This window comes from Lagopus muta, chromosome 3, assembly GCF_023343835.1.
Source record: "Lagopus muta isolate bLagMut1 chromosome 3, bLagMut1 primary, whole genome shotgun sequence".
In the NCBI taxonomy this organism is placed as follows: domain Eukaryota; kingdom Metazoa; phylum Chordata; class Aves; order Galliformes; family Phasianidae; genus Lagopus; species Lagopus muta.
The window spans coordinates 18659893-18685965 of record NC_064435.1 but is presented as its reverse complement, the minus strand read 5'-3'; the positions used below and the strand labels follow the sequence as shown (position 1 = coordinate 18685965).

At 41.8% G+C, this 26073-nt stretch overlaps 1 protein-coding gene across 11 annotated transcripts in view; it reads left to right on the top strand.

Annotated features, from left to right (window-relative positions):
• Window positions 1–26073, top strand: part of OXR1 (oxidation resistance 1) — a 240885-nt gene that overhangs the window by 152250 nt on the left and 62562 nt on the right. For 2 of the 11 annotated variants that reach the window (XM_048939875.1, XM_048939872.1), the window contains exon 1: window positions 22469–22701. The exons of 7 other annotated variants lie outside the window; for them this stretch is intronic. In XM_048939875.1, the coding sequence (XP_048795832.1) occupies window positions 22548–22701 (154 nt within the window). In that variant the 5' untranslated portion in view covers window positions 22469–22547. Of the gene's footprint in view, window positions 1–22468; window positions 22702–23298; window positions 23320–26073 lie in introns of those variants that run through there. 2 more of the 11 variants (XM_048939877.1, XM_048939874.1) reach the window with 2 other exon arrangements.

The following is a 26073-nucleotide window of genomic DNA, read 5'->3' as shown; positions in this document are numbered from 1 at the left end:
TAACTATGATAACTATAGCTTACTTTGGGTCCACGCTGAAGTGTTTCAGGAATATCTCTGGCGTTTCCAGAGTTTTATACAGAGATTTTATTTCCTATATAAAGCTATGCAGCTCTCAGATCAAAAAAGAAGAAATGGAAATAATAATGAAAAAATAAAGATTAATATATGAATCGTTCTGCATGAGTGTATAATCATCTAACCATGAATTATTGTAATATTTAGTCGCAAATTATACCTGAAATGGAAAAGAAGATCTTGGAGCAAAAAGAGGCTTTAAGGAATAATGGCTTAATTTTCTTAATTACAAGCAGCAACATAAGAAATATTTCTGAATCTTCTTTTTGCAGGATAAAGTGTTTAATTTGTCCCTCAAACAGTCGTAATGCGCTGTATTTATATTTGATTATTACTCTCAAGTGTGTGTAAATTTCCTTGGAAAAGGATTGTGATGCCTGTATACATTATATTTATCAGGCATTTCCAATCTAGGTTAGATGCAATAGATGATCATCATTTAGTGGCATTTTCAATTGCTTTGGCTACTGGCAGCAGGTCTAACCAGGAGTCTGGTACCATCTATTAGAAGGAATTCTTCAGCACAACCACATTTTCAAACTTGAAAACAAACCGTATGGAAGTATTTCCTTGATACTCTTTTCCCAAGACAGTAAGACCAAGAAAAATGACTCAATTATAAAAGTTCAGGGAGGTGCAGCATTCTAACATCAGTTTCAACCAGAATCGTCTGTTTCTTATTCCTCTCCTTGTCAATGTAGTAAATTTTCACTGGAGAAGCAGTCAGTTTATCTTTTAGGAATTGCAATATAGTTTATGGCTTATAGAGACAGCTTCTTTTGTAAAAATACACTTTTGCCATTTACTGAAATTTGGATTGAAATTTGTATTGAAGTTTGAAATAACATTCACCAAAAATGAGGATGTGAGCTTTAGTAATATGAATTAAGGATTATATTTCTACTGTTAATGTCACAAATTGCTGCCAGTGTGTAAACTCCCCAGAAAATTGTTTGATTGCAGTGTGTAATTATAAAAGTTGTATTTGTGCTTTTGAATTTTGAATCTTTGTATAAAGATTTACTCCCACAATGTCACTTCTTATGTTTTGGATTTTACTTGCTCAGATTTAATTAGGATGTCAGTAGTGTCCTGTTCTATTTCAGTAGGAAGACGGGGGTTGAGTTCAGCTAGTTTGGATGCTTGGCTAGCTAATGGTATTTATGTGTTTCCTGAAACATGCACCTGAGATTCCCTGAATCTCTGCTGAAATGCAGTATTGTATTTATGTGTATTTGCAATACGCAGACTGAGTTCATGCACAGAAACTGCATATTGTCAGAAGTTGGATGAGGGGAATTTGTGGCTGAGCTTGATGGCAAACTGGTGCCCACCTTAGTGATGAGGGATTCTCACACAGTTTCTGCATTGCCTGCAGCTTTTGACTTGTGTTTTTGTTTGGCTCCATGGTCAGGCCACTTTGTGAGATTGAAATGCTGTTCTTCAAATGACTGTCCTGGTACTCGTCCCTTCACATCTGTGTTGTGTCCATGAACAATTTGTTGGCAAATCTTAGAATCTTTCTTCCTGAGTATCACAGAATCCCAGAACAACTGAGGCTGGCAGGGCCTTCTGTGCCCTTTTGCCCCCCCCCCCGACTCCAGCAGGGACACCCAGAGTAGGGGGCCCAGGCCCATGGCTTCTGAACATCTCCAAAGAGGAGACCCCACAGTCTCCAGGCAACCTGTGCCAGTCAGCCAGCACGGCACAGCACAGCAGTGCTCAGAGGGAGCCCCTGGGCTCTGGTTTGTGTTCACTGCCGCTTGTCCTGGCACTGGGGGCCACTGAAAAGAGCCAGGCTCCACCCTCTTTGTACTTTCCCTTCAGGTATCTATAGGCATTGGTAAGATCCCACCTGAGCCTTTTCTGCTCCAGGATGAACAGTCTCAGCTCGCTCAGATTCTCTACATATGCCAGGTACACCAGTCCCTTCATCATTTTCATGGCCCTAAGTTTGGCTGTCTTCGATAAGTTCATGTCTTTCTTGTCCAGAACAGTACTCCAGAGTATTTCAAAGTCATCACTGAAACCAAAGTTATGCCAGCATCATAGGATCAAACTGCTCTTACTTTTTGTTTATAGATTCTATTGCACTATTTCATCCATTATGGAAGAAGGATTCAGTTACCTTCAATAAAAATGAGAAGCCAATTAAAATGAATGTAGTCTTTTCCTTCGGTGCTAACATAAATCCAGGGATTGGAAAGTTATCAAAAAGACTTCTTGTTGCTTTTACTTAGGGTCATAATTGATTGAGGGAAACTACAGCTTCTGTTTTTTAAGTGTTCTTTCATCTTGTAGTTCTTCATACCCTTCATCTTCTATTGCTATGAGATATTTAATTAACTAATTACTATTTTAGGAAAAAAAAGTAGTGTTGTCATATGAAAACAAATGTTCTGTTAAATACTTTGTGATGTCATTTTATGAGTTAATTTTCATCTTGGCAATTTAGCCAAGATTTGAAAAGCTCCAAATGAAGAGAAGCTCTTGCACCTGGTCAGTTTCCATGGACTGAATGTTATTTTTTCGACTACTGGCAAATACAGACCTCCATAAAAATGAAATTTGATTCCCTTTTCCCTTTCTTTCTTTGCTGTGTATCTCGTATCCACACTCAGTACAAACCCCACATCAGATGTGACATTTGTGGAACTTCTTTTAGGAAGCAGTGAAAAAATGAACCTTGTGGAAGCAGGGGAGGCCCTGTAATTTTTCACCACCACTTCATGCTGTAACATGGCTTCAGCCACCTTCATTGCAGTTGGAAAGGACTGAAATTTGTCTTTCCTGCTGGAACTTGGGAGGCTTCAGAGATTTTTTTCTTCTGTTTTAGAGGCCATGGACTTGCATGAAAAGAACCTTCTAGCTAGGTCCCTTGACAGCTAGGTGGGAACCTCAGCTGCATGTTGGGACTTAGCATGATAGCAGAGTTTTCAAAACACATCTTAGCTTGGCCACATTTTTCCTTAGGTCTTCCATCTTGGGGGCTTTTCTCTTTGCCTGTCCCTTTCTAAGGGGATAAAAGAACATCTCTTCTGAAGTGTAAAATAATTGCTCAGCATTTTTGAAGAAAAAAAACTTTACATCCAATAAAGAAATAAGCATTTACATTTTTTTAATTTCTTTTTTTAAATTTTCTGTTTTAAATCCTCTGCAAGATTTGTTGCAAATTGAGAGTATGACCTGGTTGGAAATATACATTTCTGGATGGACGTGGGATCAGGGAAGCCAAGGCGCAGGCAGAACTGAACTTGGCAAGGGACGTGAAAAACAATAAGAAAACCTTCTACAGGTACATTGCCCAGAAGAGACAGGCCAAAACGGGCGTACCTACTTTGGTAAATTTAAAAGGAGAACTGGCTTCAACAGATGAAGAGAAAGCCGAGGTGCTGAATGAGTTCTTCACCTCGGTCTTCACTGGTGGCCAGGATTCTAGTCTTTTTCACGTCCCTGAACCCTGCATCCCCAAACCTCTATGTGGGGACCAAGGAGGTAAATCCCTCCCCACTGTAAGGGCAGAGCAAGTCCGAGAGTGCCTCCTTAGACTGAATGAATACAAGTCTATGGGGCCGGATGGCGTGCATCCCAGGGTCCTGAAGGAGCTGGCTGAGGTGGTTGCCGAGCCGCTCTCCATCATATTTGAGAAGTCGTGGCTGTCAGGTGAGGTCCCGGACGACTGGAGGAAGGGTCACGTCACTCCCATATACAAGAAGGGGAGCAGGGAGGACCCGGGGAACTACAGGCCGGTGAGTCTCACCTCTGTGCCTGGGAAGATCATGGAACAGATCCTCCTGGACAACATGCTCGATCACATAAAGAATGAGCATGTGATCCGAGACAGCCAGCACGGCTTCACCAAAGGAAGGTCATGCCTAACTAATCTTGTGGCCTTCTATGATGGAGTGACGGCATTGGTGGACGAAGGGAAGGCGACCGATGTCATTTACCTGGACCTGAGCAAGGCCTTTGACATGGTCCCCCACCACATCCTCATCTCCAAATTGGAGGGAAGTGGATTTGATGGGTGGACGACCCGATGGATAAGCAATTGGTTGAAAGGCCGCAGACAGAGGGTGGTGGTCAATGGCTCTATGTCCAGGTGGAGGCCGGTAACAAGTGGTGTCCCCCAAGGGTCTGTCTTGGGACCGGTGCTCTTTAACATCTTTATTAATGACATCGATGAGGGAATTGAGTGCACCCTCAGCAAGTTTGCTGACGACACCAAGCTGAGTGGTGCAGTTGATACGGTGGAAGGAAGGGATGCCATTCAGAGGGACCTCGACAGGCTGGAGGGCTGGGCTCGGGTGAACCTGATGAGGTTCAATACGGCAAAGTGCAGGGTTTTGCATTTGGGCCGGAAGAACCCCAGGCACCTGTACAGGCTGGGAGGAGTGGTCCTTGAGAGCAGCTCAGCAGAGAAGGACCTGGGGGTCCTGATGGACGAGAGACTGAATATGAGCCAGCAGTGCGCTCTGGCAGCTCGAAAGGCAAATGGGATCCTGGGCTCCATCAGGAGAGGGGTGGCCAGCAGGGACAGGGAGGTGATTGTCCCTCTCTACTCGGCTCTTGTGAGGCCCCATCTGGAGTACTGTGTCCAGGTGTGGAGCGCTCAGTACAAGAAAGACATTGAGATTTTGGAAAGGGTCCAGAGGAGGGCGACTAAGATGATCAGGGGGCTGGAGCACCTCCCCTATGAGGACAGGCTGAGGGAGTTGGGCTTGTTCAGCCTGGAGAAGAGAAGGCTGCGGGGTGACCTCATTGCAGCCTATCAATACCTGAAGGGAACCTACACCCAGGAGGGGAGTAAACTCTTCAAAAGGGCTGACGACAGCAGGACTAGGGGAAATGGTTTTAAGTTGAAGGAGGGAAGATTTAGGTTAGATGTTAGGGGGAAGTTCTTTACTAGGAGAGTGGTTAGGCCCTGGAACGGGCTGCCCAGGGAGGTTGTGGATGCCCCGTCCTTGGACGTGTTTAAGGCCAGGTTGGACGGGGTCCTGGGCAACCTGATCTGAATGTGTATGTTTGGTGGCCCTGCTAGGCAGGGGGGTTGGAACTACATGATCCTTGGGGTCCCTTCCAACCCGGGTGATTCTGTGATTCTGTGATTCTGTGTGATGGTTATTCCCAAGGAGTTCCTCATTTCATGTTGACAACATTTGGTTTGTCTCCTATGTGGCTTTCAATTCTCAAATGTGGAAATGACCTGGAGGAAAACTTTATAGAATGTCCAAAATCCTTTTCACTTTTTCAGTTCTTCCTTCATAGAAGTGATAATACATTTTTATGGATATGGAATAGATTAACTCATTTATTTATCCAAGCAATCTTTCACAATCCCTTCACACCCTCCAAGAGGGTGGGAGCAAACCATACTGCCTGTAGGTTGAAGAGTTACCCAAGAGAAGGCATGGCAGTCTAAGTTTAATGACAACAAAATAGGAAAAAAAAGGGATTGTGGTCCTTGGTTATCTACCACTGAGTTTTCATAGTTGATGCTGAGAAGAGCAAGTCGTGGTATGACTTACTTACAGCTTTCCTATATTAAGTACTAGGTTAAGTGATGCACAAGCATTCTTTTCAGGTTTCACTGTTGTTTCCATCTATGACATATTTGTTTCTGGTGATGGTGGAGGCTCTTACTCCCTCCATAAAGCTCAGCTCTTTGCGAGACACAGGATTTCCCAATGAGGAATTGGGAGTATCGTTCCATCTTCAGAAGTCTATGGGAATGACAGTTTAGTGCCAAGGGTCAGATTGGGATTTTTCCTAAGCATTTATTGTGATATTGGCTGAAGGAAACTTTCAGCTCAGTTTCTCTGTCCCTGCTTTTCAGTTCCCCTTCTATTAAGAAGTATGGATGGAAGTCAGGAGAAAGGGGCCTCTTTGTGGCTGTGGATACGTACTTTCATCATTCATCTGCTGCAACTAGGGTTGTGTCATCCAGCATAGATTGGTTACTGCAAAGAAAGATAGTAGAAATAACTGCTGTCATAATGAGAGACATCACTGGGTGGCTGGACACGATGATCTCTCGAGGTCCCTTCTGATCCCTGCAATTCTGTGATTAATTCTGCTCAAATTATTTCAAAATCTAACATCTCATCTTAAAATGTAAGATGCCATGAAAATATGCTGTATTATTTTACATCACATGCTGAGATTTCTTCTTTATTTGTCCTTATGTCTTTATCATTTTTGTTTTCTTATCATTTCTTCATTCTTATTCCATTGGGCATGTACAGTAGCACAGCAATGCCTGAAGAGCTGGTTATATCATGTGAACAAAAACTTGCTTCAAGTAATACATAGATTTTTAAGTAAACCAGAAAAAAGAGAAGGGAAAAAGAAAATGTTTTTTGGTGCTGAGGTGAGGCAGATACATGCCTGTGGTTGCAAAGAAAGCATCAAAGGTTGAGCTGAGAGCTCAGTAAAGTATGAAGAATCACTGCTAGGCTCCCTGCAGTAGGAGATGTTGTCTGTGGGAAGAGCTTGACCCACTGGTGCTTCCCTGCGTGTTGTTTCCTTCCCCTGCTCCAGTAGTGCCATTAAAAACAGAATGGGGGAGAAAATATGAACTGCTGTGAGCAAACCCCTCATTTGCACTAAGACAAGCCTTCCAAATGTGTAATAAAAACTGCATAGACATACTTCCTTTCCTCTCTGCTCTATCGTAACTGTGCCAATACCTCCGCTACTCCCCTACAGGATTTCATGGTTTGTGACGTTTTGTTTATAATGAGGGAACCACAAACTGATTGAGAAGGAGGTCTTTTTAATAGTCTGTCACTTTATTCTTAAAAGTCTCCATTTCTAATATTTGTGATTTCAGTGCTGTGGATTTTCAGTCAGTGAATTTCCACGCCTTAAAGACTTGTTACATTCTCCTCCTTTTTGTCCGCCCAGTACTGGATTTTCCTACTTAAGTATAAACAGAAGTTTGTGAGCTGTTGGTTAGAATCCACCATGGAGATGCTGGAATTAAAGTAGCAGCCAACTGGAGTTTTAGTGCCTCTGGACACAGATCTGTGCACCAAAAAAAGAGGAAGCAGAAACAAAAATGAAGGAACAAAAATGTAAGACCTCCTGCACTCCAAGCTATTACAGAGATAAATGTGAACCTTAAAGTCCACTGTATGGCTGCTTGCAAAGCAGTCAGTCCATTCTAAGAGCCTCATACTAGCATTATTTACTTGCAAAATTCCTGCTAGTAAGAAATTTGCATAGGAACCAGTAACAAGATAAAATTTTGAATAGATAACTACTGGAACATTCTTTTAAACAAAGTTTGACAAAATGTACTATATTTAGACTTGTACTTTTCCACTGTCAAAACCATGCATCTCAAACCTCTCCAGAATGTCCTCAGGGAAACACCATTTCTATCATAAGGAGGCAAGAAAAGGTGTGTCTGGCATTAACAAATCTTGATCAAATGCTGTAGTTTAGTTCTTCCGCGTGCTGGGTTTGCTCTGAAAGCAGTTAACAAGAAGGGAATGTTCCCCTTTTTTTTTTCTTTATTAACCCTTTACTAGCCAGTATATTAATCTTTGGAAATAAAATTCTGCAGTGGAGTAAGAAAAGCAAATGTGGGACTTGAAAGTAGTGCTGGTGGGATTCTGCTGTCACATTTCTTCTCCCAACTTTGTGCTTTCCAGTGCAGTTTGAATTGTGTGTGGTTCTGTGTTGGGCCAGGGGTCAGACTCAGTGATCTCTGTGGGTCCCTTACAACTCACGATATCCTGTGATTCTGTGATTCATACACTCCACTCTGCTCTTCAGACAGCCTCCCTCAAATGCAAAGCTGAGTTGGGATTGTGACACAAGAAGCCAGAAGAAACTGGACTAAGCATCTATTTCATTTTTGACCATGCCCATTACTAGATTAACATGCCTTGGAGTTAAGCCATTGTATCAGTGCCTTCTCTGATCAAGTGTTTCTGTACTGGATGACTCTAATGGTGTGATGGTGCCCTTCAGAGGAATTGCAAGGATATGATTCGTAAAGCTAACGCTCAACAGTGTCGGCAGTGCAAGAGAGAGGTCAGCAAGATTTTTTCCTGTACATATAAGGAATTCTGGAGTGTGTGAATCACGATACTGTGTACTTTCTGTGGAAAATTGTGTCAGATGAGGGTAAAAAAATGGCTTCCCTTATAAATGTTGTCCTGCAGAAAAATAGCCATGGATTATAATGGCAGATACAACCTTAAATCTTCCTTCTCTTTGCCAAACCTTCTTGATAGTAAAAGAAGGCCACAGAACTCCTTTTCTTTCCAAAGAAGCTTGTGAGTAGAACAGTTCTTAGATTCTTTCAACTGCTGTCCCCACTGAACTAGTCAGTACGCAGTGTACGCAGTTCTTCCTACTGAAAGGGAACAAGTATTTAAGAAAAGCAGCCATTAGAGATGCTATTTGATACCAAGCTAATATACACTTTTTTAAGTGTCTCCTCAGTGCAGCTTCAGGCACTTTATGCATATCTGTATCATCAGCTGTACAAAGCTATTAGTAGTAGTTCAGAGTGGTTACATGTGAAAAGAGACTGTTCTCATCAATATGGATAGCAAAGATAAGAAAGGAAAAATGGTAAAGCTCTTTTAACTGACAGTGGTATTTTCAAGGGATTACATAAAGAATAAGATTCCCAAGCAGGCAGTTCACAATTTGTTTATTGTCATACATGGAAATACTTTGTCACTCACTGCTCTCTGCTGAATTCTTGCTGTGATAGTTTGATCAGTTCCTCTAGAAATTAAATGTTCTCTCTTCAGCACAGCAAGAACTCAGGTTCTACTTATGAGATGCCCTCTTTTTGCTGAGTCCACCACATTTTCATTACAGAACCAGCTCACTGAACATAGATACTTAAATAAGTACAGTGGCATTAGTTTGAATCTTTCAAATGTTTTAAGTAAGTGAAGTCATGAGAGAGAACAAACACCTCAGGAGAGTGGAAATTACTAAAGTATAACAAATTCAATTGCATGCTACTTGGTTGTAAGCAGTGAAATGTTTCACGGGATCATCCAGCTTCTAACTAGTGGAAGGAGAATTTATTTCACTTACTAAGAGCTGAATGCTGAAATTCACTTCTATTTTCCTCTCCTAAAACATTATCACTATCCGTAACAGTGAGTAAATGTAAAGAGCAGTATCTGAAATAAATGTAGGTGTGGTGGCTGCCTGTTGGTAAGAAAGAACAAAGGAAGAAAATAACCTGAAATTGGGAGTTAGTCTAAGTCACTATTTGGATTCTTTTGTTGAAGTGTGAGTTCTTTTGGGAAACAAAAAGCAAAGATCTTACAAGCAAGCACTTTTGAGCACTACTAATCAGTCTGAAGAAGAAAAGAAATTAAAGAAACCCAGCTTTCTGACATCTAGATGAACAAAAGATTTTCTGGTTGCCTTTTGACAGCAGGGCAGACTGGCTAACATGGCCAGTCTGTGTCTCAGATCTTCTTCAAGATTCTAATTCATAAGTAAAAAAATAAATAATTTTGGAGGAGCATTTAATTTAAAGAGGAGTGAGAGAATGTGGTGATCCTAGCATCTCCGGACATATTAACAAAATGGAAAAATGAATTTTGGAGGATGAAAGGCCAGTCCTGCTGCGCAATAGAACAAAGCAGTAACAACTTTTCCTTTTAATATTTCTAAGAATTTTTTTAACCTCAAATGATGCAAAATGCCTTGGTAAAATGCAAGAGGCATAGCAGACCACAAAATTGAGCAAGATTTTGCTATCTGCAGTATGCCACTTCATTCTGCCCTCTGAGATCTAATTACTTATTTCAAAAGACCAGTGTGACTCTGAAAGCTTCACACAATTTCTATTCCTAATTCTTTTTCATTAAGGTGATAATAGTGATAAGTGAAGAAATACTTTGCTATCCGAACAAGTGGAAAAGCATTAAAACAGTCAAAACACTGCTGCGGATTGCAAATGCGTCATCAATTGTGTTTCAAAGCACAGAATAGCCAACCACTGAGCAGGGCTGGTTTGTTTACTGAAACACCATTGCCCTGAGTCAGACTGGTTTACAAAACAGGAAAACTGGCTTCCACGTCCAGACCATTTTCGTTGTCAAGGGTAGCATTTAGCTACAGTGAACACAGAGCACTACTTTGGTCCTGAAATTTCTGTAATGTCATCACTGAAGTCTTGCTCTCTGTTAATCCATTCAGCAAAAGCATTTTCTGTGCATCTGCCAAACCAGTCATCCAGTGCCCTGAGCACTTCAAGCTTGTTTTGCAGGCTTACGTGCAGTCTGTGTAGGAAGGGTGGGAATGTTTATAGTGCCAGCAAATCCTTGTGGCATCCACTGTGAGTAACCTTGGAAACAGAATGCTATGGCTTGTGCTCCGTGATGTCACCACTCCTATTAAAAGTAATATTAAATGTTTAGCCTGTTGAGAAATTGTGATTTTTAATGTGCTGTCCACAGGTTATAATTGACCTCAATCTTTATGTTCACGTAAGTAAACTTGCATGAATGAAGAGCGTATACAGCACACTTTATACATTGAGACTTTCTGCTACCTCATTTTCTATCTGCTGGCTTCTGTATGTAATAGCAAAACTACTAATCCTCATAGAAATGAAACAAAGGCTGATAGTATACAATAACAAAATTGCTACATATCTTTTTGAATGAATACTGTTTTTCTCATGTGATTCATGAGACCAATGACATTAGATAATAAAAGTATAATGGTTTGAAATAAAAGTGAAATGCCTAGAGAGGAGTCCTTATGTAGACAATGCTGAATATAAATTGTGTAGTAAAAAGCCTGGAAACTTCCTGGTATTGAGGATAAAGATCTGTAAGAGGAACACACCTTGATTTAAAAATTGCTCATTACATGTAAATTGAAAATGTGCATCATATGAGAACAAGTGGTATGCTTACATTAAAAAAAAATATATGGATACACTTATTCAAGCTTCTGGCAGTTCAATTTTTATATACACAAAGAAATACAATTCTATTAAAAAGTCAATCAGTCAAATAAGAAAGGACATGTAGAATAGAAAGAAAAAAAAGTAAAATATTCTTAATCTAGAAGACAGGGGAAGCATGGAAGATCATTAAAAGTTACAATATTTGGAAATAAGTGGCTACTCTGCATACACTTGTCTGTGTTTGGCCAAGGAATACTAATGGTTCCTGATGTTTTGTGTTGTCCATCAACAGCAAAGTTATTCTTTTCCTCTGATGGTATTTGAAAAATATTTTAGCTCAGTCTTGTACAATTAGGAAATGTATGTCTTGTTAAAGGACTGAATAACAAAGATGTAAGTCTTCAGCATGCAAATCTTTGATTTTGCTTCTGCTGCCTTTTGGTGAAGCATCATCTTGTACTAAGTTCGGTATGAGATGTTAGACTGTTACACTTGATGACAGTCTGTGTCCAGGTTAATTTTTGTTCCTGCTTGTTATGGTCTTTTCTCAGTAATAGTCTTGTCTGCAATCCACTTAATCCCTCAGTCACAGTTCTCCCATTCCTCACAATAACTTTCCATGACAGTAGATGTTATTTTGGATTGCTAAACTAAAATAAAAAATTAAAATAAGATTGTTCTTTCTAAAAGGCTCAAATTCCATAGATTCACTTTATTTTTTTCAAAACCAAAAAATTACCTGCTGTGTATGTGCATGTGGATGAAAAATGCTGTGGCTGTCCTGTGCCACCTATTTGTATTATGGACTGCGAAGCAACATCTGTGGAGTCAAAGTGTGGACGTGCTCCTCTCCCTGGCTGCCAGCAAGCAGGGCAGGGCAGCTGCCCCAGCACAGATGGATATTTGTTAGGTTAAATCTGAAGCTGCTCTAGGATTCATTCTCTGCCCTTTCAGAGTTGCAGCCTTATTCTCAGGCTGTCTATGGCCACTGTAAAATACCTAGAATGTTGGCAAAATCTGGTCGTTGCCTGTCAGTTCTTTTTTCCAAATTTGCTTCACTGTGTAGAAGTACAACTTCTGAGCCCTTCATGCACAGACGTTTAAAAATGTCTTGTATTTGGGTTCTTTTCCATACAAGTTCCTGACTTTGTTAATGAGTTACCAACATTGGCAGTGGATGAGTGACATTTCTAGTTAACTGTGTAAGGTAACCAAGAAGCCACACCAACTTCTGTACACTTCACAACACATGAAAGCCGAGTGATAGTTCTTCTCTTTGTGCTTCAACATCTGCAACAGTTGAGGTGTCTTGTCCCTCACTCAGTCCCCAGACTGATTGTTCTGAGCTTCCTTGATTTGCATAGGTCATTCCCTCCACACTGCAAATGACCAAAGAAAAGAACTTGTGGAGGACTTTCCCTGGTTCCAGAGCAGTGTCATGGCATCAGAATGGCTGAGCAGGATGAGATCAAATAATGCTTTACTCACGTCCAGCTCAGTGTCTTGTTTCCCACAGTGCCTGGTAGCAGATAATTAGGGAAAGAATACACGAGAGAACGAATGTGGAATGACACTTTACCAGTATTTCCTCCAAACTTTAGGGAGTCTGTGGTGTAGGGACTTCCAAAAGCCAGAGTCTGTATCGTTATTTTTGTACTTAATGGTTCCTGAAGGACTTTCTATGAATTTTCGTAACTACTTTCTGAATCATTCATACTTTTGGCATACAGTGTCCTGTGGTAAATGAATTCTGTGATTCAGTTATTTTGTATGACAAAATATTTCCTTTTCTTTAAATCTTATGGCATTTAATTTAACTGGGTGCCCCTAGTTCTTACTGTGAGAGAGAAAGGGTACAAAAATTTTCTACTTACCTACTTGGTATTTTTCTCCACTTTCCAAGGTAGCATCTTGACACGTCTTGCACTTTCCTGCACAGTTTCTAAGTACATTGTATCTTCTTTGAGACAGTTATCAATCTATATTCATGAAAAGAATTTATAGTCACGTAACAGTATATTTTTCTAATAGTATAATTGATTTTGAGATTTCTGCTGACATTTTAATACATTTATTTTTGATAATATTTCATTTTAAAGCTTGTTCTCATGTGTATGTAAACATAGGCATGCACTCAGAAGAAAAACATTCTTAAATTTATCAACAGCTATTTTCAACCACCATTTTATTTATGAACTGTATGATGAAATGTTTTTCTATTTTTTTCAGGAGATTTGACTTTACTGCATAACTGTATGTCATCAACAAATTCCATCACTTTCTTGTTCTTTCCTCCTTGCCTAATAATTAACGAGTTGGAAAGCATGGATCTCTGTTGGGCTACCATGCTAATTTTTCTTCCTTTGCTGGGAAATCTAACCTCTTGCTAACTGAACTTTAGAGGATATTAAAACATGAGCCCTCTCATCCTACAACATCGTTGTCTCCTTGGTGAGAGACTTTGGAAAGCTGTCTAGGAAAATGAATATGCTGTTATCAACTGATTATTCATATCCACTTATTCTTTCAATACTTCAAAGAAAAGCAGTGACTTCATAAACCAAGACTTAAAACTTCTGTTGATACTTTGCTATTGCACTGATCCAGATGTCTAATCACTGTATTACAATTTAATTTCTTCATGAAGTCTTGAGTAGCCCCAGAGGCTTTTCACTACTACCAAGTCCACCAAAGCTTTCTCTGCAAAGAAAGGAAAATTAGTGCTGCTCTAAAGCAAGTCTAAAATCTTAGTTTTAGTTCTATTTGTTCAGGCTCCTAATAAAGATGATACTTAATTACAGCAGTAAAGAGTATATCAGCACTACTGAACTTCAAAAACAGCTGTAATTTTAGCGCTTGATGGAGACAAATAAAAAAGAACTTAGTGGCATATTTAGTACTCCATATTTAAGAACTGAGCCTTTATAATCAGATGGTGATGTGTAGGGTTACTATTAAAAATTAAACAATTGCATTTTATGCAGTGAAACTGACTTTTATGGGCCTGCATAGATCTGCAACAGATCACCATCCTAGCACTTGATCTTAGTACCTCATTTCTGCAGCAGTGCACCGTGCCAGTAACAGTGCAATGGTTAGCTGGGCTAACCATTCCAATTTCTGGAACAAAAATGAGACAGCTGTACTCTACTGACTCTGTAGTACTCTATAGTACTGTACTGTAGTACGGTTAGGACACTGCTGGTATACTACATCTTTCTTCAGTGAGCCGCTGTTCTGAGACACAGCCAGTACAGAGGCAAACAGGATCTGTTCAGCTGTGTATGTGCACAGGTTCTTAATGTTGTATACAGCATTGCAGCGAAATGTGACTGAATGAAAGAGAGAAAACAGTGCAAATCATCTCTGGGGGAAACTAGCAGTAATTAAGGACAAGATATTAAGGAGTGAGGGAGATAAGAGGGTCATGTAAAGCTGTGAAATGCTGGGTGCAACAAGTAATGTGAATAAAATAGTTTCTTAATTCAGTGATAATACAGTAATGGACAGCCTCCAAATGATTTAGCTAGCTAAAAGCAAAGTATCTGATTTTTCAGGATAAATTGTAGCCATTAACCCCAAAAGAACAGAGTGAGTAAGCTCTGCAGGTTTTATACATGATATTACTGGAGCAAATGAATCAGGCATATGCTTGTGATATAGTGCTAGTGGGGGAGGAAGGGAGGGAGAGAGAGCAGATGTTGCTTAAGAGGGAAGATTTAACAAGGAAGAAGAAGCAGAACTTCCTCCTACTGAGATCAACATACTCCTTCTTGTGTTTCATTCAAAAAATATTTCAGGAATGTCCTGCATGGATTTATATGGCTCAGGAAAAGGTATGTACAGGAGACTTTCATGTACTTACTTTACTTAAGGAAAAGATCAACAAAAAAACAACAAAAATACCGGGTGACAAAGAACGGAACAGAATTCACTCTTTTTCAACTAATACTTAATCTTAGAATGTACTGCCAAAGCAGGAGCAAGTAAAAAAGAGAATCAGTAGCTCTTATTACCGGAATAAAATTGCAGCCAGAAGGCTCAGCTGTTGCCATTAGCCTTATTCAGGCTCCTGATAATATCTGATGATATTTTTGGCCCATTTATCTCAAGAATATCATTCTACTTCATATGGCATTCCCACTTAGAACTGGTATTGTGAAGCAGTTAATTAGCTGCTCTTAACTCTGCTTTTTCCAGGTTTCTGAGCAGAAACATTTTGTTCAGATCCATGGAAAGGATCCCTTTATCTCCTTGTATCTTAGGTTGCAATTAAAACTCAGAATCTAGAACTAAAAGCAGAATCTCTTCTGCATTGGAAACTGATATAGTGCCAAATGAATATAATGTGAGTATGTGACGAGCAGTCAGTTATATCTTCAGACAGAGAACCTTTTCATTACTTCAGCTATTGACCTGAGGTTTTTTCCCCTCAAGGCAGGAGTATGGCTTTCTGAAATATGTGGATCTTGCTATGAATACATAAAATACAGCTGGTCGTGAGGTAACAAGACACTGATTTTAAAACATTTTTTATGAATCCATGATTTGATTTGAAATCTTGGTTTCATTGAGATTGCATAGCCTTCAGAAATGGCGTGCTATGGAACCGAGCTTCGACAACAGTAAGTATCCTACCAATGGGACATTTTAGGTTATTATGAACCAATCTAATAGTGAAAAGAGGCCTGTGGACTGTTGGAATCTGGTTCTGTCATTTCTGAGCAAGTATCAGCAACCTCCTTACGGGGACAGAGTCCATTAACAACATGATAAGCATTTAATGACTGTTAAGGATAGAACAGTTACAGTTGTTCTGCAAAAAGCAAAAGAATGTTGAGCCTTTCTGCCTAAGATTCACTATCTGGGGGATAATCAGTTTTCTGATCTGCTTTCATAAACAACATTTATCATTTGAATAGTTCATGTGTCTATGGAGGATGAGATTAACTAGTAAATACCATGGAATCATCAATTACATTGTTAGTTTTTTCCTCATCCAGTTTCAAAACATATGATGAAAGAAGAAAATAAGATAGTAAATAAGATGATAAAAATAAGATAAAAATAAGATGGTAACATGAAGATGGGGAGACATCTGTGTCTACAGAAAATTAACTTTGTTCATCTAGTGTTCTACCTGGTGAGCTTCCTTAAACTGCATGGACGCCTGCATATGCACGCGTGTGCATGCATATTTCTTAGGGTCCACGTTAATTTTTATAAAATTCCCTGAACAGTACAGAATGTACCCTTCATAATAAGCTATTATAGACCAAGTAAGTATGAACTGAAGATCTGGAGGTCATTTTCTGTTTATTTGATATGGTAGCCTATATGCACAGCTGTGTAATTGCACTTGAAACTGAAGTTCTGCCATAAACTTGGAAAAGTCCCAACAAGATCTGCACTTGTCCTCAGAGACAAATTGAGAACTTCCATGTTTGTATCTTTGATATTCTAACACATGCTGACATGTTATTGTAGAACAGACCATTTCTACATCCGAGCATACATAATATTCTTTGGGAAAATAAGGAAAGTATAGATTTAGTTTTAGAATACACAATCTCATAGTGCTAATTGCCACTTAAATTGGAGTTGGATAGTGACTATGGGATATAATTTTTCAGGGAATGTAATTAACTGAAGGAAACAGAGGTTGTTATTTACCTAAATATGTGAAAATTCGGTCCACGTACAGCTGAAATTCGATGATCCCAGAAGCATCAAAAATTGTGGAATACTTCTGAAATCTGCTCAAACTATTTTGAAAAATGAAGCTAAGCATATTATGGAGTAAAATACGCTCACTCATTTTATGTTTATTTCTATAGATTTTCATATTCTTAATATAAATTTTGATCACTATGATATATATGCCAGTACAGAGTATTCAAATATGACTAGAAAAGCAAAAGTTGCTCTCCCCTCAGAGGTTCTTGTAAGAATGCAAAAGGACTTGTTGGGCTGCCCTAAGTATAAATAGTCTGACATGAATAACATTAGATTCCAACCCAACAAGCAAAGACATGCACAGTTTTTGTAGCCACAATACAGACAAAGGTCAAGTAGGTCAGATGGTGTAGCTGGACTTTTGAAAACTTCTTACATTTGATAAGACAAAAAACTAAACACAAGGAATGTTATAATGCTTAAATATCATGAAATGAAATGTAAGGAGCAGTGCTTAAGACGGAGGGCTTTGGTGCTGAAGTGCATTGTAGGATGAGGCTGAGGTGCTATCCAGATGTTCTCCTCAGCCTGGAGAAACCTCACGTCTACTTGTAGTACCTCCATTATATAGCTTCTACAAAAAGAAATGAAAGCCTTGCTGAAACTGATTTGAATTACTAATAAAGTTGGAATTAGACTTAGTTTTCTACTGAGAAAGTGACTATTCTAAAAGAGAGGATGTGGTGAAGTCCTGTCTTTTTCATTGCTATTTCAGGAATAAGCAGATATATAAGCTATACTTGAAGTGCAGCAGCCTACAACAAAGGACTGCAAATTCCCTTGTTCCCCCTGCTTATTCTGTCTTGTTCTTTCAGTGTTCCATTTCCTGTGGAACAATGATCAGCAATGATCAGACTGATCTCCCATTTCATTCTAATGTCATAGGGAGCTTGTTATAAAAAATGGAAGTATAGCCCTATCTTCTAAAGTGTGAGATGCCAGGTTTATCATTTCTGAAACTATTTTGTAGGTAATGAGAGCTGCCTTCTTGCTCAACATCTCATCTGAGAGGAGAATGTAGTTTTGTGAAACCTATATGGACAGACACCCCTGGCTGATGGTTCTCAGGAAATAACCCGCTTTCAATAGACTCCTTTACTCAGTGCCACCGACTGGTTATCTCTTTTCACCTTCTCCCAAGTTCATAGTAACACTGAACTTTGGAACTATTTGGACCTTTACAAAAATCAATTTGTGTAACCATTTTTACTTCTAGAACTACGTACTTCCATACTTCTTCATTCAAATTAAAGGGTTTAATAAGGAAATATACCTGAGAATGTGGAAGTTCTGCATGCCTCAGTTCTAGCTCCTCCTTCAGCGAACGCATATTCATTCTGCATTGCTTTATCTTTCACTGAAATAGCATTGGAAACAAACTGCAGCCCATGAATTTCTCTCTTAAGAGTTTATCTTTTACACTAGAAAAAAATGATTCTTGCTTTACATTAGTTTTTAATTAAATCTGTTTTTAGTAAGAGAAGTTATGCTTTTATTCATGTTCTAATTCAAATCCCTAATTTAGTCACTCATTATAGGCTTTGCAACCATATAAATGGATGGGATCTTGACCAGACATGGTAATTTAGAGGCAAACAGCCTCATCATAGCATCGAATGAGAATAGGTGCCTCCAGAATGGGTGCTGAGGCATTTGGTTATGGCTGTCAAAATTACATAGTTGCATATAGGTGTTACTTACATCAAATAATATACGAACACTGGTTCTGACTGATTGTCAAATTATCAAAACCATGATTTCTCATCTCAGAAAGCATGCACAAGTCTTGCTTCTCACAAGATAAAACAGAGGCTTTGTGTTAGTGCTTCTGTCCTTTTGTCTGCTGCTTAGTAGTGCTAAAACTTTGGCAAGACGGAAAGCAAGAGACCCATATCCTGTACATCAAGCATGTGAGTGGCTGAGACCTAAGGAAACTGCACAGCATTTACTGGCATTTTGCCTGGAATTAGTTACTGCAATTAACAAAGTATTACGAATGAATTTCACAAGCAACTGCCCCCAGTATCTGTCCCCAGAGAAATTATACGTCAGTAACACTTACTATGACATCATTATTTTTTTTTTCTCCTTTAAAGTACTTCTATATACAGTTCTACTTTCAGACTTTACAAATATTTTTTTCCTTGTTGTGTTTTTATTTGATCAAAACTGATCCATGTTCTGATCCTTACACTGTCAGTTCTCTTAAGATGCAGCTCAAGCAGCTGTCTGCTTTATAATATCTGCTTCTGTGAGTGTTTACATATAGCTGCAGCATGAAGCAGATTTGGAGATCTAGCTACTGATAATGTTAACCCTGAGGGGAAAAAAAATACAAACATAGATATGCTTAGTTAGTTTCCACTAAACTAAAAAATACTTTTAAGTGGATCATTTTTACTGTACAATTAACTCACCAGCCAAATGGATACTGGTGCTCACACTAATGGTGGCAGGGGGATTGGAGATTCAGGTACTTGAGGTCCCTTTCAACTCAGGCCATTCTGTGATTCTGTGGTAGCGTGGTAACAGGCACAAACAATAGAGGGAAGGTAGAATCATAGAATCATAGAATCATAGAATCACTAAGGTTGGAAAAGACCTAAAAGATCACCCAGTCCAACCGTTCACCTATTCCCAATAGCTCCTACTAAACCATGTCCCTCAACACAACATCCAGCCTTTCCTTGAACACCCCCAGGCTCGGTGATTCCACCACCTCCCTGGGCAGTCCATTCCAGTGCCTGACCACCCTTTCTGAAAAGTAATACTTCCTCAAGAAGCAGCTCATTGTTCTGGATAGCAAGGTTTAAGTGATTGTAGAGTTAACAGAGATACATTTTTGGCACTAATACCACAGGCTAAAAAATAATCCTAAGGATAGGTCATGTTGCACATTCAGAGATCAGATAGGAAGTTCTTGTAGAAATTCTTATTAGAACTTTGTATATTCACAAAAACTGTTGTTTCTAGATACAGATGACATAAAGGCAGTATGATGAAGGAACATTGATCTGTAAAGATGTTCAAGATCAATCCAAATGTAAAAATTATCATAAATATTAACAAAAATACTTACATTTGGTTTAGTTTTATGACAAAAAGGACATATGTTGCTCACTGAATAGGTCAATAGAAGGAAATATAATAACAGAGATGCATATGTGGCTATAATACTGGTGGACAAGCCAGCTCAAAGTTTCAAGGCACCTGATCATCAGTTTTAAGCATATTTCTGGTGCAAAAACATAGGTATATTTTCTCTAAAATAGAATAAGCAGAGCAAAAGACTGACTGTAGTTTTTTCACTGCCAACAGTAGAAACACTGAAATATAATGAAAACTAATTACAGTGTTTAGGGCAGGAGAAATCTGGTAGGCAGGATAGTTTATATACCAAACATCTAGTGGTACTTGGACCACGTAGTGCATGACTCTGCAGTTCCTGATTTATTCATTAATTCTAGAACTGACAGATCACACATTCATTTCTACTGGCAGGTTTTTTAGAGGAGGGCAAGGGGTGAGGGAGAGGAGGAGCTAATTCTGCTGAAAATTCATTTTAGTTCAGTGAAATGTTTTATTTGGGAGAAAATGAAAATGGAACGTTGTTGTCTCCTGAGCAGGAACTGATTTTAGTAGTAGAGGAGTTGATTTGAGTATACTGTTTACATCAAGTAACCCTCAGAAATCAGCACTCCAAAATGCTGACGTTAAACTCTGATTTAATTGAGCAGCTGCTACGAGTGAATAGGAGTTGAGATAGCTCAGCACTTTGTTCCTCTGTTCTGCCTACACACAATAGACTTGGCTCAACAAGAGCATTTTTTATTAAACAATGCTTTCATTTGCAGCTAGATGTAGCATATAATTGTATCATGCTCTGACTGGAATATTAAGAACATTAATTTACTGTTCTGTGTTCGTAATGTCTATGCCACAGGTAGTAAGTATAGTAATCTTACTTCTGGCCTCCCCATCTGTAGAACACACATCTTAAGGCAGATGTCACTCATGAAACTGAATGCAGGAGATTCTCCCCCTCTACTCTGCCCTGGTAAGACCTCATCTGGAGTACTGCGTCCAGTTCTGGGCTCCCCAGTACAAAAAAGACAGGGATCTCTTGGAAAGAGTCCAGCGGAGGGCCACGAAGATGGTGAAGGACCTGGAGCATCTCCCCTATGAGGAAAGGCTGAGTGAACTGGGTCTGTTCAGCCTTGAGAAAAGGAGGCTGAGAGGGGACCTGATCCAGGTCTATAAATATCTGAGGTGTGGGGGGCAGAATGGCGAGGATGGACTCTTTTCAGTGGTGAGTGGAGACAGGACGAGGGGAAATGGCCAGAAACTGGAGCATAGGAAGTTCCGCACAAACATGCGCAAGAACTTCTTTACAGTGAGGTGACGGAGCACTGGAACAGGCTGCCCAGGGAGGTGGTGGAGTCTCCTTCTCTGGAGATGTTCAAGACCTGCCTGGATGCCTACCTGTGCTACCTGGTGTAGGGAACCTGCTTTGGCAGGGGGGTTGGACTCGATGATCTCTGGAGGTCCCTTCCAACCCCTACAATTCTGTGATTCTGTGTGATTCTGTGAGATACTTTTCTCTATTAAAAAAAAAAAAAAAAAAAAAAAAGAAAAAAAAAGCTGGAATATGCTCTAATTGGTTTGACTTCTTTAAACCTTGAAAGTTCCAAGAAGTGTGTGCACCAAGAATGCAAGTATTCAAATGAACACCACAAATCAAATGATATTTTCAAAAATAAAGAAATATTTGTACATACACTATGTTAAGTTCTACTACAAGTCCGAAGTGGCTCCATGAGTTGTAAGGCTGAGTGAGGCCTCATAGTTCACCACCACTGATACGAATGCAGGGAGGACCTGGCTGGACCAGCACAGTGGTGGTTTCCCATGTGGCAGGAAAGTGTCAGAAATACAGCTGATCTAAGGCAAAAGCATGTAGTGTAGCATCTGGTCTTGCTTTTGCAGTGGTGAAGTATCCTGACAACTATAGCTGTTAGAGGACGGCCCGGAGAGATGCCCTATCCCTGGAGGCATTAAAGGCCAGGTTGGATGGGGCCCTGAGCAGCCTGATCTGCTTGGTGGCACCCAGCTCACACCACGGGATTGGAACTGAGTGGGCTTTAGTGTCTCTTCCGACCCAAGCCATTCTGTGATTCTGTGATCTCAGGGATCATTTTCATCCTCTTCAGTGAAAGGGAGCAGAGGTGTGAAAGTTTAAAGTCAGCAGAAAGCTAACCAGCACATCACTCTACAGCAAGGAGGTTGCACAGTGTAACCAAACCCTCTGAACTGCAGATAAGTTCACAGGTGCATGTACCTTGACGTTAAAGGGAATTAGTGTCCCAAGTGTTCTGGTTACAAAGGGTAGCAGAGATCCAGGCATCCATTGCTCCTGCTTGTGGCTGCCAGCAGTCAGCTCTGGGGCGGGCAGAAAGCAGCCGGGCTGGGAGCAGATGGGCACTCCGAGATCTGCCCGGAGCGCATCTGTGGAAAAACGAAGAAACTCCGAGGCACCGGGATGTGAAGTCACTTTGGGAGGCGCCCTGAGGGGCGGCATCCCGCGTCCTCCGGCTGAGGCAGCAGCCGCTCCCTCACGGCGCGGAGCTCCCGCGGGGCCGCACCTCCCAGCCCCGCGCTGGCGGCCCGGGCCCGCCCGCGCCCAGCTCCGGCGGCGCCGCGGCTCCTTTAAATGGAGGCGGGGCCGAGCCCCAAAGTTTCCCCAAGTTGTGAAGCGGGGCCGGCGGCCGTGCGGAGCTGAGCGTGTGGGTTGCCGGTGGTCCCCGTGGCCGTCGGGAGCCCCTCCGCCATGGACTACCTCACCGCTTTCACTGGCAAGGGCGGCCGTCTGCTCCGCGGCACCGCCAGCCGCCTCTGGGCGGCCGTGCCCGGCGGCCTCCGCCAGGTCCGGTTCCAGGACAGCGTGAGCCGTGCGGTCCCGCAGCCCGCCGAGCCCGCGCCAGGTACCGGCGGGAACGGGGCCGGGAGCGGCCGAGCCGGCCGAGGGACAGAGCCGTGCGCCCCGCCAGGCCGCGCCGCCTCCCTGCTGCCGCCCGGCGGCGGGGCCGGCCCGGAGCGCGGCCTGTCCGGAGCGGGGCGGGGGTCCGTCCCGGCACCGACTCGGGAACACGGGAGGGAGGAGGGGCGGGCCGCGCGGTGCCGCCGCCTCGCTCGGAGCTTCGCCGGACGGGTGGCGGAGCCGCGGCGCGGGCCGGCTGGAAAGCGGCCCCGGGCTGGGGAGTGGCGAGAGAGGGCTGCCAAGGGAGGGCCGCGGCCTGGCGCTGTCACACCGCGCGGCGGCCGCCTCGGCACCTGCCCCGGCGGGGCCGCCCGGCGCTGCGTTCCCGCGGGTCCTCGTGGCGGTGGCAGCGCTGCGGTGTTCGCTTTCGCTCACGCCTCCCACGCGCCTGCCTGGGGTGCTGCTGATTGGGGCAGAAGCGGCCGCGGCACAGGCTCGCTCGGTTGTGCGCTCTCTCCTGCGCAGGGCAGTTCCTGCTTTCCACGTGTTTCTGGGGAACTTGCAGGAGTACTTTAGGAAGATCAGAAGTAGTACATCTGCCTTTCGGTGGCCCGCCGGATCGGTGAGGAAACAGCAAGTGACTTCTGTATTATTCTTTGCTCAAATCTCCCCCCTTTCTGCACCGTGCTGTCTGTAACGGTATTGCTTCCAGATCGGAAGATGTGCCGTGAGGAACAGAGGTGTGGGCAACGTGTGCACGCGGGTGTGTGGGCAGTGAGGGCTCCGGCGAAGTAATGCTACAGGCTGGGCTGAAGAAACAACCTGTGCCTTAACTGGTAAAAGCAGTGTGGCTGGGGACTGCTTGGAAAGAAGCTGTATAAAGCTGTTTGTGAAAATGTCTTTCAGAAGTCTGCAGGGTAGTTAACAGTAAGTAGTGTTTTCAGTTTTTCAGTGTCAAGCAGCTCAGTGTTAAGTGGATGCTCACAGTCTAAGTAGGACTTTTTTTTAATGGTAAGAAACAAGATCTTAATGCAACAGTTAAGTGCCTGTGCAGAGTGAGATGTAGATGATGCTATTCTTGTTGTCTTGGGTCATACCTGTACAGAAAGGATCATAGGAGACCAGCTATGTTTACACTGCTACACTTTCTGCCTTATTTCTCCCCCATCTAAAGGCATAACAGGATGAGAAGAAGACAGCAAGGTATTTCAGCAATGAGATTAAAATACCTTTTCATCCTCCACAAACTGTTGAAGGCTTGTTAACAGAGACTGCTCATATTCTTTTGTGGATGCAGAATGACAGTAAAACTCTTCAGGTGTCTTCAAGTCAGTTTTAAGGTCAGGTGTTCAGCTGTTGAAAAGTCTGTGGCATCTCCTGTAATATGTGATGACTTGGAGGAAGAAGCTCCTGTGGTTTGTTTTTTTTTCCCTCCTACTCAGGGGCAAAGGATTAGTTTGGACTGTAGCTTAATATTTTTTTTCCCTCTGGCTTTGAGCATGGAGTGTATTTCCCAAAATATTGGTATGGTGTAATATTAATGTCAGCATTAGTGAAGGATCATTGCTGTTCTGAAATACAGAATGGATTTCTGTGTGCACAGAATCAGACATTCCTTTTTGACAGAAACATCCCTTGAGTTGTCCTAACCCATGCTGTGTGAGGCAGTTAGATCTTTGCTCTCCATGCTGCCTTCTTCACATGATTTAGGTCACTTAGAGGCAGAAGCAAATTCTCATCAAATTTAGAATTTTTCATGTAGCAAGTGTTTTGCTGGGCTTTGGAATCTGCCTGTGCTGTGGTGATGTGCTGTGAAAGCTGTAGCAGCAATTACAATACTTAAAGGAGAGGTTGGATTTCAAGTCAAAGGTGGGTACTGTGAAGCTAACCTAAACCTTAATGGCAGATACTAACTGTTCCAAGTGTTCTGTCTCTATGTGGTGTTTTGGATGCAGCCCTTACACTCCTGCGTTTTTTTTCTGGTCAAATGCTGTATTGTAATAGCTGTTGTGAGCTTATATCCTCCTTCAGGTATGTGCTGAACAGATTTTGTCCCTTCCTGGAAGGGAGAAAGGTGAGGTTGAGAGACTGAATAGTGCCCTAAGAGGCTGTAAACCTGTTGGACCAGTTCAGTGTTGTTTGTGTCATGCAACCATGCATGTGAAGTAACTTTAAAAATACATTCTGTCTGCTAATGAGTGTGGTAGAAGATTTAAAAAAAAAAAAAAAAGGCAAAGAGAAACAAATTCTAGAGGAGGTATCCAGCTTCAAGACCAATGCTACCAGTAATTTCAGCGTCTAGTTCATTTTTGAGGGTGGGGGAAAAGCCACGTAAGTTTTACAGTAGCACTCCTGAAGATAGTCCACTGGTAACTTCTACAAGGAGCTGGTATGTATGTGTGGCTTGGATTTAGAGAGGAAGGTTTAGAACAGAATTTTAGAATCACAGAATGATTTGGGCTGGAAGAAACCTTAAAGGTTATCTCATTCCAACTCTCTACCATGGGAAGGGACACCTTCCACTAGATCATGTTGGCCAGGGCCTCACGCAGCCTGGCCTTGAACACGTCTGGGGATGGGGCATCAAGAGCTTCTCTGGGCAGCCTGCACCAGTGCCTCACCCTGCTCCAAGTAAAGAATTTCCTCCTTGTATCTAATCTTAACCTGTCGTCTTTTAGTTGAAAGCCATTATTCCATGTCCTGTCATTATGCTCCCTAGTAAAGAGTCCCTGCCCAGCTTTTTTGTGGGCCCCTTAGGTACTGAAAGGCCCTTAGGTACTGAAAGTGGAGTATCCTCAGAGCCTTCTCCAGATTAAACAACTCCAACTCACTCAGCCTTTTTTCACAGGAGAGGTGTTCCAATCCTGTGAGCATCCTTGTGGCCTCCTCTGGACCTGCTCTAACAGTTCTACGTCTGTTTTGCTCTGCTCTGATGTTCCCAGTACACACACTCCAGAGACTACAAAGGGGTCTCACAAGGGCAGAGTAGGTGGGGGAAATCTCCTCCTTTGCCCTGTTGATCACCTCTCTTTTAATGCAGTCCAGGATACCATTGGCCTTCTCAGCTGGAAGTGCATGTTGCCAGCACGTGTTTAGTTTCTCATCGACACCCCTCCAAAACCTTCTCCTCAGTCTCTTTCAGTCCATTCTCTGTCTTGATGCTTGAGATTGCCCTGACCCAAGTTCAGGACTTTGTGCGTGGCCTTGGTGAACTTCATGAGATTCCTATGGGTTTGCCTCTCGAGCCGGGTCCCAAGGGCATCCTTTCCCCCCAGTGTGTTGACCGCACCATGCAGCTTGGTAGCTATGTAGCTTTTGTCTGTTGCTGTGTGTCATAGGTGTTCATATAGTGAAGTTATGTGCGTTTTTATTTGCT